Genomic DNA, 14564 nt, shown 5'->3' on the forward strand with positions numbered 1-14564 from the left:
CATTGGTAATGATCATGACCTACTTAAAATGTAGGTCACCTCTGTCCATGGGCTTTCTCCAGGCAAGAACACTGGAGTCAGTTGCCATGCCCTCCTCCAGGGGATCTATCTGACCTAGGGATCAAACCCAGTCTTTTGTTTCCTACATCAGGCAGGTTCTTTACCACTAGTGCCACCTGGGAAGCCATGTGTGTATATGTGCTAAGCTGAGTCAGACTCTTTGCGAGCCTGTGGACTATATATAGCCAGAAAGGCTCCTCTATCCATGGGATTTTCCAGTCCAGAATACTGGAATGGGTTGCCATTTCCTTCTCCAAGGGATCTTCCAGACCCACTGATCGAACCCAGGTCTCCCACATTACAGGCAGATTGGAAAGCACCTCAATTCCTGGTAAGTGTTAGTTGCTCGGTCCCATTCAACTCTTTGCAACTCCACGGAGGACTGCAGCCAGACAGGATCTTCTATCCATGGGATTCTCCAGACAAGAAGGATAGGAGTGAGTTGCCTTTGCCTTCTCCAGGGGATGTCCCCAACCCAGGGATGGAACCTGGGTCTCCTGTATTGCAGGTGGATTCTTTAAAGTAGTATTTCCAGTTCCAGTTCAGTTGCTCAGTCATGTCCAACTCTTTGTGATCCCATGAACTGCAGCACGCCAGGCCTCCCTGTCTATTACCAACTGTTGGAGTCTACCCAAACCCATGTCCATTGAGTCGATGATGCCATCCAATCATCTCATCCTCTGTCATCCCATTCTCCTGCCCTCAATCTTTCTCAGCATCAGGATCTTTTCAAATGAGTCAGCTCTTCGCATCAGGTGGCCAAGTATTGGAGTTTCAGCTTCAACATTAGTCCTTCCAACAAACACCCAGAACTGGTCTGCTTTAGGATGGACTGGTTGGATCTCTTTGCAGTCCAAGGGACTCTCAAGAGTCTTCTCCAACACCACAATTCAAAAGCATCAATTCTTTGGTGCTCAGATTTCTTTATAGTCCAATTCTCACATCCATACCGGAAAAACCATAGCCTTGACTAGACTGAACTTTGTGGACAGAGTAATGTCTCTGCTTTTTAATATGCTGTCTAGGTAGGTCATAACTTTCCTTCCAAGGAGTAAGCGTTTTTTAATTTCATGGCTGCAATCACCACCTGCAGTGGTTTTAGAGCCCCCAAAACAAAGTCAGCCACTGTTTCCACTGCTTCCCCATCTATTTGCCCTGAAACGATGGGACCGGATGCCATGATCTTCGTTTTCTGAATGTTGAGCTTTAAGCCAACTTTTTCACTCTCCTCTTTCACTTTCATCAAGAAGCTCTTTAGTTCTTCACTTTCTGCCATAAGGGTGGTGTCATTTGCATATCTGAGGTTATTGCTATTTCTCCTGGCAATCTTGATTCCAGCTTGCGCTTCCTCCACCCCAGCATGTCTCATGATGTACTCTGAATATGTTAAATAAGCAGGGTGACAATATACAGCCTTGACATACTCCTTTTCCTATTTGGATCCAGTCTGTTGTTCCATGTCCAGTTCTAACTGTTGCTTCCTGACCTGCATATAGGTTTCTCAAGAGGCAGGTATTCCCATCTCCTTTATAATTTTCCACAGTTTATTGTGTAGTATTTAGCGAAGCCCTAAATATTCCTTAAAACTGTCTTAAAACTGCGGCGATAACGAGAAGAGAAAATTGGCGCCAGTGATTTTCGGCGCAGGCAGCGAGAACAGCTATGAGCAGTCGGTTGGGGTCCTAGGGCAGCCGCGGAACTGCTGCTTCCTTCAGGCGAGAACGGTGGTCAGCTATGTCGGGGCGGAGAGGGGGCCTGAGGAGCGCTTCTGCGCAGGCGCTTGCCTGCTAAGTCCGCCCACTGACGAGCTAAGTTCTCTTTTCGCTCTCAGTCATGGTGAGTGTGGACGTGTTTTGTATTGCTGTCTAGATGTGTCCATAGGAGAATGGATAGGGTAATATTTAAGCTCCTTAGTCACTAGTGGGTAGTTTTCTTAGTATTGGAGAATGATTGGGTTAAAACACAGGCCTTGGAAGGTATTTTGAGGGCTCGTAGACAATGTGAAGGGTTACTCAGCGTTTTCTGCTGATACCGCGGGTGCGGTTGCGGCCGGACTTCCTGCTATCGGGCGGGACTCGGTGTTCGATGACTCTTTCTTAATCTCCTGGCCCCCCGCAAAAGCCGGTTAGTTCTTAGCTTCCATATAGCCGTGTATATGTGGCTCGAAATATTTGGAATTGTTAATGGTATGGGGTCTCGTTCTAATAAGTTTTAATGGGATATGAAGGAAATTTACTACTTCATTTTTATTGGTAATGATCTCGAACTACTTTAAAATGTAGTTTCAGTCACAAAGATGTAGCTGAAAAATGTGCCGAACTAGAGCAAGAACAGTCATCACCCGGGGGCTTGTTGCAAATGCAGAAACTTAAGACTAAAGCTGGGAAAGAATTGTTAACCTGGTAAAGAACTGTGTCTTGCATGGAAGGTGCTTTGAAACCTGAGTTTTTAAGATTAATGGACTCTCACTAGAGAACTCAACTGCAGATTATGGGACAGATAGGTTTAATGCTTTAGCTTGCTTTCTGCCACGTGTAAACCATAAGTTGAAAATTTTCAGTCTGTTTTACTTAACTTTTCAGCCGAGATGAGGACGGTAGTTTTTTGGGTCTATGATGAGTTGGCATGTATTCTGAATCTAAAGTTGATTATTACTACTTTAGCTCTAGAATTACTCTGAGACCTGAAGAATACCTGAAACTTTATGAAAGCTTTAGTTGTTTTTCGTCAGCTACTTTTAAAATTGAAAGCTTCTATATGACAAGATGAAATAAGAGTTCATATGTATATTGAAATGTATGCTCTGAGGTCAAACATTAAAAGATAAAAATGTATGCAATCTCATGTGTGTGAAAGGGTACACCGCAGAAGGATGTTATCATTAAGTCAGATGCACCTGACAGCCTGTTACTGGAGAAGCATGCTGATTATATTGCATCCTATGGCTCAAAGAAAGATGATTACGTACGTATACTTCTGTGTTGAAAAGTTTTTGTTCTATAAACGTGTCAAATCATTTGGTCAGGATGGTTTGTGTTTTTCTTAAAAATGGTTTCCAACTCCTGCATACCAGGGAATGATGTCTGTGGTTGACTAGCCATGGGAGTTAACTTTGATTCTTAGCAATACTTATGTAGAGGCTTTGGCAGGCAAAGCAGATTACCTTCTGTCCAGATATGTAAGAATTTTGAGATAGCCAATAGATTCCTGTTTTTGCAGTTGAGCTACTTTCAAGGTCAATGATGTGTTGGCATGTATTACCTGAGTTTATGGTGATGTGTAATAACACTTAAGCTCTAGAATTACGCTGAGACCTTGAAAAAGTTTTACCTTGAACAATGTTCCCTGTTTTCATCTCTGGGATCCTTAGGGAAAACTGAATTAAACAGCTTAATTAGAAGTAAGTATTTTCCCTATAGTATAGAAAGAGCTGAATTATTTACCATGTTGGGAAACATCTCTACTAATGAATTCCCATAAATAATCTGCAGCTGTGGAGTTCTTAGAGCCATATAACAGTATGGGTATTTAGCTTCTGTGTTGAGTATCTTTAAACTGACATAATTCAGACTGACACATTAATTTTTGTGTTTTAGGAATATTGCATGTCTGAATATTTGAGAATGAGTGGCATCTATTGGGGTCTGACCGTAATGGATCTCATGGGACAACTGCATCGCATGAATAGAGAAGAAATTCTGACGTTTATTAAGTCTTGTCAGCATGAGTGTGGTGGAATAAGTGCTAGTATTGGACATGATCCTCATCTTTTGTATACTCTTAGTGCTGTTCAGGTAAATACTAATGAAAATTCAGCAGTCTTGGTAGTGTATTCTGTTACCTGAGTAAGAGAATTGAAAATAGGGATCAGTATCTATGTAAAAAGTTACCCATATCTTTTCAGATGAGATCTGTTTCAAAGCAAGGTCAATGATGTGATGGCATGTATTAGCTGAATCCAAAGTTGATGTAAATTCTAAAATGCACTGAGACCTTGGACAGTAAAATGTTTATCTTACATATATGTAAATGTCTGGAAGTCACTAAGTGGGAGTTTGTTTTTTTTTTTGAGCAAGAAAAATTCTTTTGGTGTTAAGGCACTGAAATCTGATTTATTTACTGTGCAGCATGACCTACCCTATCCCAATAGATTTATACCCTATCCCGATAGAAAACATGTTAAGTCTTACCTGATGATAACATTTTTCAAAGCAGGTAGTATATTCTAAAGATTTGTCACGTGGAACTTATTCAGAGAACAGTGCATAGCATAATAGATTATATAAACTGCTTGAAGCCTGTGTACAATATGTGTAGAAGCCTCCTTCATTCAGCTTTTTTTGTATTGGTCAGACTTCCTGCATGGCATTTGCTTTCTTACATGGCCTGGCCATTTCCTCCCTTTAGTTTCATCTTCTCATCTAATTTCTGGAAATGCCAAGCTGCCTATGGTTCCCTGCTTTTACTCTGCCATTTCACGACTTTGCTTTTTACTATGGAGTTGACTTTTTAAAAATTAAAAAAAAAATTTTTTTTGGCCTTGCTCTGGCTTGTGGGATCTTAGTTCTCTGACCAGAGATTGAATTGGGGTCAAGGCAGTAAAAGCACCGAATCCTAACTACTGAACCACCAGGGATGTCCATCTGGAGTTAGCTTTGATTTTGATATTTGTGAAGATTCACAAATAAGGGTTTAAAGTCTGTATAAGTTTCATAAATTAGTCTCAATGTTAACAATGGTTAAAGACTTGTTGGTAATACCTGTAATTTTACTCCGTAATAGAATTACATATTTGAGAAAAGTTTTCAAGGTGCATAGACAAAAGGACATGCATGCTTGACAACTACTTAGAAGGTAGTTGAGAAGAGCATCATTAGAACAAACTGACCAGTGGCGAGGTATCTACTTACCATGGTTTGTTTCTGTTACAGATACTTACTCTCTATGATAGTATTAATGTTATTGACATAAATAAAGTTGTGGAATATGTTCAGAGTCTACAGAAAGAAGATGGTTCTTTTGCTGGAGATATTTGGGGTAATGTCACTTTAATCCATGGCTCCTAGAATACCGATAGAAAAATGTTTTGCTTTGGTATTTATTACAGTAATAAGCTTGGTTGCAGATTATAAAGTATAATGAGTTGGGGGCTTTGCTAATAGTTTATAAGGAGATTATAAGTTCTTCATTTTTTCAGGTCCCACTAAGCAGCTGGTCTAACTGGAGTTAATGGTCTGCTGGAAGTTCCAGCATGCACTGTGCTAGTTATAGCAGCATACAGGAGTACTGGAACAGAGAGGGCAAGTCTAAAAGATAAGGTAGGTGAAACTTTTTTCCCCAGTATTTGGTGGCTTTGTAAAGTTTTTTAAAAACTTAACTGGCAAGGGGAAAATAATTTTAAAAAAACTTTACAAAATTACTGAATATTTGAGTGGAGGGAGGGAGTAGTATTTTACTTGATAAATCTAGATAATCTCTGCTTTAGGGCTGAATACAGTGCAGGCCGGAGAGACCAGCTGCTTCATGGGATGTGAAAATCTACTTTTATATAATAGGGTAAGTTTATTATCATTCTTAGAAATTAACTAGCCACCTTATCTTTCTGGGTGCTCTGTAAGCAATTAATTCACAGTACTTTTGAGCCATTTTCTAGTACTTAGTTTCCTTAGAAGTAAAGTAAGTGAATATACACTTCACATGTAGTTTTCCTCCTGGATGGTAGAAGTACATGTTAGGCCTGAACTTTTGGAAATATGACTATGGTAGTTGTACAGAGATTTTTAATTAACTTTATATAATATGATTAGAAGCCTCTGATAACACATAATGCTTTGGTTTGCTCTATTTTTAGGAGAAATTGATACAAGATTCTCTTTTTGTGCAGTGGCAACTTTGGCACTATTGGTAAGTTTCAAACGTTGTATTGGAAATGATTAACTTTTGATGATTATTCTGGAACTTAATAGGCATGTTTTCTGTTTACAGGGGAAGTTGGATGCTATTAATGTGGAAAAGGCAATCGAATTTGTTTTATCATGTATGAACTTTGATGGTGGATTTGGTTGCAGACCAGGTTCTGAATCCCATGCTGGGCAGGTAATACATTAATCCAGATTAAAATATAGGCATTTTTACAGTTGCTGACTTTTGAGTCCCCTATTGGTAAAATCCTCTGGCCCAGATAAACATAAGTAGTTTTGTAATTAACCAGAAATACATTTTGATTTTCCATTAGTTTTTATGTGTGTGTGTTAGTTACTCAGTTATGTACAGCTTTTTGCGACCTCATGGACTATAGCCCCCTAGGCTCCTCTGTCCATGGAATTCTCCAGACAAGAAGACTGGAGTGGGTTGCCATTCCCTTCTCTAATTTTCAGTAAGCAGATAAAAAACATTCTGTATCTCCCTATCCTGAACACCTGTGTTAGAGGATGTTGTATATGTAAACGATTGTCAAACACTTTGCTCTTAGCCATGAAAAAACTGGTGGTAGTCTTTCATTGCAGAGTTGGCTCCTAGTAGTATGCTTCAGATTTGTTCAAATAACTATGTGATGTTTATGTTTGTGATTTTTACTGTCAGCAAATTTTTAGATAGAAAATGAAGCTTTAATAATTAAAGTAGATTTTTAAAAATCAGTGTTATTGTTGAAAAACTATTATACACATGTACTTTATGTCTGTAATTTTAGATCTATTGTTGCACAGGATTCTTGGCTATTACTAGTCAGTTGCACCAAGTAAATTCTGATTTACTCGGTTGGTGGCTTTGTGAACGACAGCTTCCATCAGGCGGACTCAATGGAAGGCCAGAGAAGGTATTGTTTTTTAAGATTAATCTTTAAATTTTATAAACTTGAGTGAGGACTGCTTTTTTTTGCCTTTTGTTTTGTAGTATTGCTCTTATAAATTGATCATGAGCTTTTTTACTTTACTCTAATACTTTGCAAAATTTAGTAGTGCCTTCTAAAAATGCTCTTGGCAAAAGTAAAGCAAAAGTTGAAATGCCTGTTAATCCTGATGTCCATTTAAAAGACAGTCATGACAAGATTGCCTGGTACTTTTTGATTTTCCTTGACAAATAACTCGGGGCTTTGGGCTTTAAAATGTGTTTGTATTCATAGTATAAATTCTTAAAATTTATACTTATTTATAAAATTCCTTCTGAAGGAATCCTTCAGAATTTAATTTATAAAAATCCTTTTGAAGGCTTTCTGTTTTTCACCTACATGAAACTTTCTTCTTTAAACTATACTGGGCACTCACAGTTGTGCATTATACATATCTGGGAATCAAAGGCCACTATTAACACTTGGATCTTGTACAGAAATCTCCATGCTCACTTACAGATGGGAAAGGATAATGGATCTGCCAAAAGATTTCTTTTTAAAAACTGGATTACAACATTTTCATTTAAAAATATTTTTAAAGAAAAACTCGATTCTCTTTAGCTTTCCACATAACTTTAAATTGGGTCTGTAAAGACCAGATAGTGAATATTTTTATCTTTGCCCCATGGGCTTGTTGCAGCTACACTGCTGCCCTGAAGAACATTGTTGACACAGACAATAAAAAATGAATGGGTGTGGTTGTATTCCATTAAAATTACTAATGGACAAGTATGAGTTTCATAATCGTTTTCCTTTCACAATACTGTTTTTAAAAATCATTTACAAATACTAAAAGCTGTTCTTCGGTTTAGGCCCTTGAGCTAAAATATGATAAAGCATAGTGATGCTTTTATTCTGGGTCATTGTATTTTTGTGTAATTTTGCTTGCTTGTTACTTCTGAATAAGTTTAAAAACCATAAGTGGTACTTAGTTAAAATCCATGGAAAAATCTGGGCAACTTTTCAATAATTAGGAAATGGGTGAGGGTGGGGATAGCACGTACAATCTAGGACAGCTTTTAATGTTCTTGTGGATCACCCTGGGATCTAGTTGAAATTCAGTGTAAGGTGTGGGGTCTTCTGCATTTAAGTTATGATTTGATGAGCAAGGGTGATTTTATTTTTTTTAAACCAAGTTGTATGCCTTCCTGGACAGCACTTAATTGAAAATGCTGCCCATGGCAGTGGAACGTATATTGCCATAGTTATAAGCCTTACTACCAGTTTCTTGGAAAAGGGACTGATGTAGGCATTCATTTCATATAGAAATTAAGGTGGATGGATGGTTATCAAATCAGTGAATACTGAAACTGGAACATTTAGCATGGTTTTCTGTGGAATCAGGAATCTGCCTGCAGTGTAGGCAGCACAGGAGACATGGTTCGATCCCTGGCTCAGGACGATCCCCTAGAGAAGAACATGGCAATCCACTCCAGTATTCTTTGCCTGAAAATTTCCATGGACAGAGGAGCCTGGTGGGCTACAGTTTGTGGGGTTGCAGAGTGAGACATGACTGAGCATGCCTTCATACTCATATTCTAGTTCTGTGGAATGAAGCATTTGATCTCTTTTCCAATGATTATCTTTTAATTCTAAGCAATTTTTGGATTTCAGTGTTTCAAACACTGCATTGTCAATATATCCCTTGATTCCCCTCCCACCCCAGGTATTTAGAAAATACGTTTGTGGCAACTTGTGGCTTTTTCCTCCTAGTTACCAGATGTATGCTATTCATGGTGGGTGTTGGCTTCCCTAAAGATAATTGGAAGGCTTCATTGGATTGATAGAGAAAAGCTCCGCAGTTTCATCCTAGCATGTCAAGATGAAGAAACAGGAGGATTTGCAGATAGGCCAGGAGATATGGCAAGTATACTTATGACTGTTAATGTAACAGTTAAAATTTTCAGTGTTGTTCTAAGATTCTAAGGGTTCTAAATTTTTAAAACTAGGAATTGGTGGGGAACAAATAGTATTTTTCAAGTGTTGCTTTGAAAGGATGCTTTTAAAATGTCATTTAAAAGTGTACTAAGGTGCTTTTCTGGTGGCTCAGATGGTAAAGAATCTGCCTGCAATGCTTAAGACCCACGTTCAATCACAGTATTCTTGCCTGGAGATTCCATGGACAGGAGCCTGGCAGGCTACAGTCCATGGGGTCGTAGAGATTCAAACGTGACTGAGTGACTTAACACACAAAAGAGTGTATGAAAGATCTGAAACACATTTACAGTACTTATGCCTAAGAAATGAGTGTGTGTGCCAAGTCCTCTGTGTAAAAAGTGCAGTTTGAAACCATTATTTCAGAAAATTTCAAGATAATATTTATATAGAGTGCAATGGGCTCCAGTATAATCCCTGTTCAAAAGCAGGGTTTTAGAAGTTTTCATTTTGTAATATTCTATAAATTCTTGTTTTTTAATAGGTAGATCCTTTCCATACTCTGTTTGGAATTGCTGGATTGTCACTTTTGGGAGAAGAACAGATTAAACCTGTTAGCCCTGTTTTTTGCATGCCTGAAGAAGTACTTCGGAGAGTGAATGTTCAGCCTGAACTAGTGAGCTAGATTAGATCCCTTGATGGAGAAGTTGGTTAATATAGTTTTTATTGTGTTTTAACATTTCAGTAGTTGAAGTGCTTAAAAAACTTAACAAACTACCGTGTTAATATTTTGTACATGAATTGTGTTAATTTTAATAAATTATAATTATACATATTGTAAATTAAGATCTTTATTGTATCTCTCCTTCTGGAATGCTGTTGTTACTCTGATTTTTTTGTTTATGCTTCAGTATATTTTCTTGTATGTCTTCATAACAGCAAACTTGAACTCTCTTTAGCTGATGAAGTCTTGTGTTCTGATTTTCCTGGGTACTCTCTTGATATGTTATATATAACTATAGTTAATGTAGATTGGTCTTGTCAGTGAGAATGTTACTGATAAAGAGTTGATGAACCACATAGGAATTAAAAGATGAAATAAAAATAAATGGCTGAAATTTGGGAATATTTCATGCTTGTGGTTAATGAGTTGGGTACAGAGTGGGTTAGGTAAATGAAGAGAATTCACTAAGATGAGGATTGCAATCTGGACTAACACTTTAGTCACTTTTTAATATTTTATGTCAGAATGCCAAGGGATTGTTGGCATTTTTTTTCCTGCCCAGTAAGGAAATACAAGCTGATACTTGACACACTAATCTTTGTGTTCTTGCAGAAAAAGTATTTTAGTGAGCATTTTTCTTGATGAAGTTGAAATTTGCTGAAGCAAGTTTGCAATAATAACCCTAAGAGTAAAGAATTTTACATGTGAATAGTGATGATTTCTCTTAACACATTGAGCAATGTCTGCTTTTCATGTTATTGAAGTGTCTGGCATTGTTTTTTGACAGTTCACTAAGTTTGGGTTGAATTACCAGTGTTTCTGAAAGTTTGGAAGCCATTGAATGGCACACAATTTTATATAAGTGGTATCATTGGAAGTTTTGAGTACTGCGGTCACTGCACGTGGGTGACTGAGTGGTTTCATATTCTGTATCTGATTTCACAATTGAATGAATTCGGTAATGGACATCTAATGGTATCAAGAGTATTTTCTCAATCCTGCTTTCTCTACCATGTTGAATTACTGTGTCTATACAAGAGAATCATGGCATCTGGTCCCATCACGTCATGGCAAATAGATAGGGAAACAGTAAGAGACTATTTTTTTTGGCTCCAAAAATCACTGCAGATGGTGACTGCAGCCATGAAATTAAAAGACACTTATTCCTTGGAAGCGAAGTTATGACCAACCTAGACAGCATATTAAAAAGCAGAGACGTTACTTGGCCAACAAAGGTCGGTCTAGCCAAAGCTATGGTTTTTGCAGTAGTCATGTATGAATGTGAGAGTTGGACTATAAAGAGAGTTGAGCAACGAAGAGCTGATGTTTTTGAACTGTGATGTTGAAGGAGACTTAAGAGTCCCTTGGACTGCAAGGAGATCCAACCAGTCTATTCTAAAGGAAATCAGTCCTGAATATTCATTGGAAGGAGTGATGCTGAAGCTGAAACTCCAATATTTTGGCCACCTGATGTGAAAAGCTGACTGATTTGAAAGACCCTGATGCTGGGAAGATTGAGGGCAGGAGAAGGGGACAACAGAGGATGAGATGGTTGGATGGCATCACCGACTGAATGGACATGAGTTTGAGTAAACTGTAGGAGTTGGTGGTGGACAGGGAGGCCTGGCATGCCGCAGTCCATGGGGTCACCAAGAGTGGGACACGACTGAGAGTGAACTGACCTCGGAAATATTAGCACAGAATGTCGTGTGCTAAGGGGAATAAGGTGTAGTGGGAATAATGAGACACCTAAGCTGTATTTGGAGGAAGAACTTGCAACATACTCCAGTATTCTTGAAACTTCCATGGAGGGAGGACCCTGGCGGGCTACAGTCCATGGGGTCACAAATAGCATGGGGTCACTACTGAGCACGGACACACACAAGTTGGATTGATGGCCCTGAATTCCGTTTAGTTGAGGGGGTCTACCTCGCTTTATGAAAGTGTTAGTTGCTCAATCATGACCGACCCTTGGCTCCTCTGTCCTTGGGGTTTTCCAGGCAAGAATACTGGAGTGGGTTGCCATTCCCTTCTCCAGGGGATCTTCTGGACCCAGGGGTTGAATCCAGGTTTCCTGCATTGCAGGCCATTCTTTAGCATTTGAGCCAGAGAAGAGATTAAGCTTGACCTCGCATTAAGCTTGACCAAATTCTGCAGCAGTTGACGGGACCGGGACACCTGAGAGTACATTCTCCAGTTCTGTCTTTAAATCATTTTAACAAAGGAAGCATTTAATCACTTGTGTGCTCGGTCGCTCAGTCCTGCCCAACTTTTTGCGACTCCATGGACTGGTCTATGGGGATAAATGTGGGTGGGCGTGGTAAACTGGGGGCGAGGGGGGGCTCTGCGCGTGCGCACTGCGACTCTAGGCGCCGCGCTTTCGTATTTTCCCCGCGTCGCTTTGTCCCACAGCAGAATTGCTCTGAAGGATGTTGCGGCCTGACATATCACCAACGTTTCCGTCTGTCCCTGCGGCTTCCCCCTGCTCACCAGAGGCTCGGTCCCAGGGTCCCCGCTACAATTTCGAACTCCAGGAGACTCCTCTGAGCCGCCCTTCAGCCCAAGCCGCCCCTGCGTCTTCCCCACCAGGCACGTCTGGAGCGGCGGGTGACAGGAGCGGCAGCAGCAGTCTACCTGGGCACCCGCCCAGCGCCCTGCCGCCTCAAGGCAAGGAGTTGTATGAACTTCTGGAGGTTCGGGGAACCGTGGTCTCTGCTTACCACAGAAGTTTCAGTTGGTGTCTGTTTGGAGTTTGGGAATGGAATGCTCTGCTAATTGAGTGGGTCTGAGTGATTTAAGGGCTGGACTCTCTCACGTTGGTTTTCTTACAAGGCCGTGATGGCGGATGGCTCAGTTCTGAGGCAGGCTATATTCATATCCGGGGTAATGTGCCTCCGCCCGCGCCCCATGACAGATGAATGAATTTGTGCACGAGTTTAGTGATTGGAGTGGTAAACCTCTTGGCTCCTGAGCCTCCAAGTCCTTCTAGGATATCTTGAAAACAAATAAACTTTGAGAACAGACCAGATTTAACATTTTCTCTAATGGAGGTGAATAATACATTTAGTGTGAAAAATGCCCTTTAAGGAGTATTCAACTCGTTTATTTTAATAGTCAGTGATTCTCCATGACAAAACCGTCACCTTTTGCCAACACAGCGTTGCCACTCACTGGTAAGGTAACAAATGCCAAATCCAGTGGTCACTTTTCGCTTCATCTTATGTAAGCTTCCCACAGTTTAATGTTCTTCACCAGGCTTGTCTTGAACTGTCTTAATTTGATTTCCTTGATTCCACTCTTCCCTGTTTTTCGCCTACCTTCCATAGAACTATGTTTACTTTTGTTAGTTTACAAATTATTGGCTTGTCCTTAGAGGTTTTTTCTAGGCTACTTCTGTCTGATTGTGATTATCACCACAGCCCAGATCTCATCTTTGCCCCTAGATTCCTGTTTCAGACTGTCTTCAGAAGTTTCTAGTAAGGAACCAGTGGGCATCCTCAGACTCACTATATGATTAATTGAATTCATCTCTCTGCAGCTCCTCAACCTGTTTCTCTTATCTCAATCATTGGGTTTTTAAAATCTTTAGGAGACTTCAATGATTCAAATATTCCCTCACTCATAACAACCAAAGTTAACAAGTTCTAGATTTATCTTTTGAATAATTCTGTTCTTTTCTCTGTGCCATTACAGGCCCTTTTAATTTTGTGTCTGAATTATTGCTTCCAACTCCTAATGCTTCTTTCTTCTAAGCTTACTCACAGTGTCACTAGAGTTATATGGAAAATGAAAATCTTACATCCCGTGGCACTTCAACCAGTGACTCTTATTTGCAGGTAAAAAAATTGTACTCTTTAGTAGAATATCCAAGTCCACTTGGGATATGTTTTCAGTTTTTGCGGTCCTATATCTCATCATTTCTTAATAATTACCCTACTTTCTAACTTAATTGACCTACTTTCCCTTCCTTCAAGGCAACATACATGTTTATCAGTATGTTAATCCCCTTCTTCATGAAATGTTCTCTCACCTATTTATTTTCAACAATAATAGCATCCACTAATTAATGACTGCTCCTCTGTTCTAGCTTCTTACTTAGCATGTAGTATCTCTGATCCTTACAGTAAATCTGTAAGATAGATTTTTCTTTTGTCCCAATTTAAGAGGGAGCCAAGACCCAAATTGATGAAATAGTTACCTTAGGTGCTCAGTGCGCGCTCAGTTGTGTCTGACTCTTTCCGACCCCATGGACTGTAGCCTGTCAGGCTTCTTTGTCCATGGGTTTCCCAGGCAGGAATACTGGAGTGCATTGCCATTTCCTGCTTCAGGAGATCTTCCTGACCCAGGGTTTGAAACTTTTTCTCCCATATCTGCATTTTAGATTCTTTACCACCTAGCCACCGGGGAGCTGAGTTATCTTAGGAGCTGAGGATAATAATATTCTGTGCTCTCAAAGAACTTATGGTTCAGTAGGGAAGATAGACTTAGAAATCTATAAAACTTTTAAAAGATAATTATTTTTGAGTTATTTACAGATGTTGTGCTTAGTACCTTCAGTCGTATCTGACCCTCTGCGATTCTATGAACCATAGCCTGACAGGCTCCTCTGTCCATAGGATTCTCCAGGCAAGAATACTGGAGTGGGTTGTCATTTCCTTCTCCATATAGATATTGAGGTGTTTAATAAGTAGGGGAACAAAGTAACTAAAAAAATTTTGCAGAGGAAATTCAACTTGAGGTAGTGTTGACGATTATGTCAACTAAACGGAAAGAGGAGAAAAAAAAATGGAGAAGAAGCTTTTATTTTTCTCTTAAGAAAGAAAAATATGTGCAAAGGCACAGAAGTATGATATAGCATGTTGTGTTTGTAGGCTACAAATAATTTAGTTTGGTAGAGCAGTAGGGTGATCTGTTTTGTTTCTTCCCAATATAATCCTAGAGTACTTGCAGGTATTTAATCTGGGAGGCAGGTATTTAATCTGGGAGGCAGATAGGTTTTTTTGCCATGCCAAAAAC

The 14564-nt window shown here is 39.6% G+C and overlaps 2 protein-coding genes across 3 annotated transcripts in view; both read left to right on the forward strand.

Annotated features, from left to right (window-relative positions):
* RABGGTB (Rab geranylgeranyltransferase beta subunit) lies at positions 1847–9952 on the forward strand. 2 transcript variants are annotated; one of them, XM_013962716.2, is made up of 9 exons: positions 1847–1896; positions 2917–3024; positions 3657–3854; positions 4992–5097; positions 5945–5964; positions 6046–6156; positions 6752–6877; positions 8663–8812; positions 9369–9952. In XM_013962716.2, exons 1-9 carry the CDS (start codon positions 1894–1896, stop codon positions 9507–9509), a joined length of 963 nt encoding a protein of 320 aa, XP_013818170.2. In that variant the 5' UTR covers positions 1847–1893; the 3' UTR covers positions 9510–9952. The 2 variants fall into 2 exon arrangements, with proteins under 2 accessions (XP_013818170.2, XP_005678294.3); XM_005678237.3 differs by having other exon boundaries at positions 1849–1896; positions 5912–5964.
* The window catches only part of MSH4 (mutS homolog 4), an 85743-nt gene continuing 82744 nt past the window's right edge, over positions 11566–14564 (forward strand). Inside the window, exon 1 of the mRNA XM_018045570.1 lies at positions 11566–12215. Coding sequence (XP_017901059.1) covers positions 11978–12215 — 238 coding nt within the window. The 5' untranslated portion in view covers positions 11566–11977. The remainder of the gene's footprint in view (positions 12216–14564) is intronic.

This window comes from Capra hircus, chromosome 3, assembly GCF_001704415.2.
Source record: "Capra hircus breed San Clemente chromosome 3, ASM170441v1, whole genome shotgun sequence".
NCBI lineage: Eukaryota > Metazoa > Chordata > Mammalia > Artiodactyla > Bovidae > Capra > Capra hircus.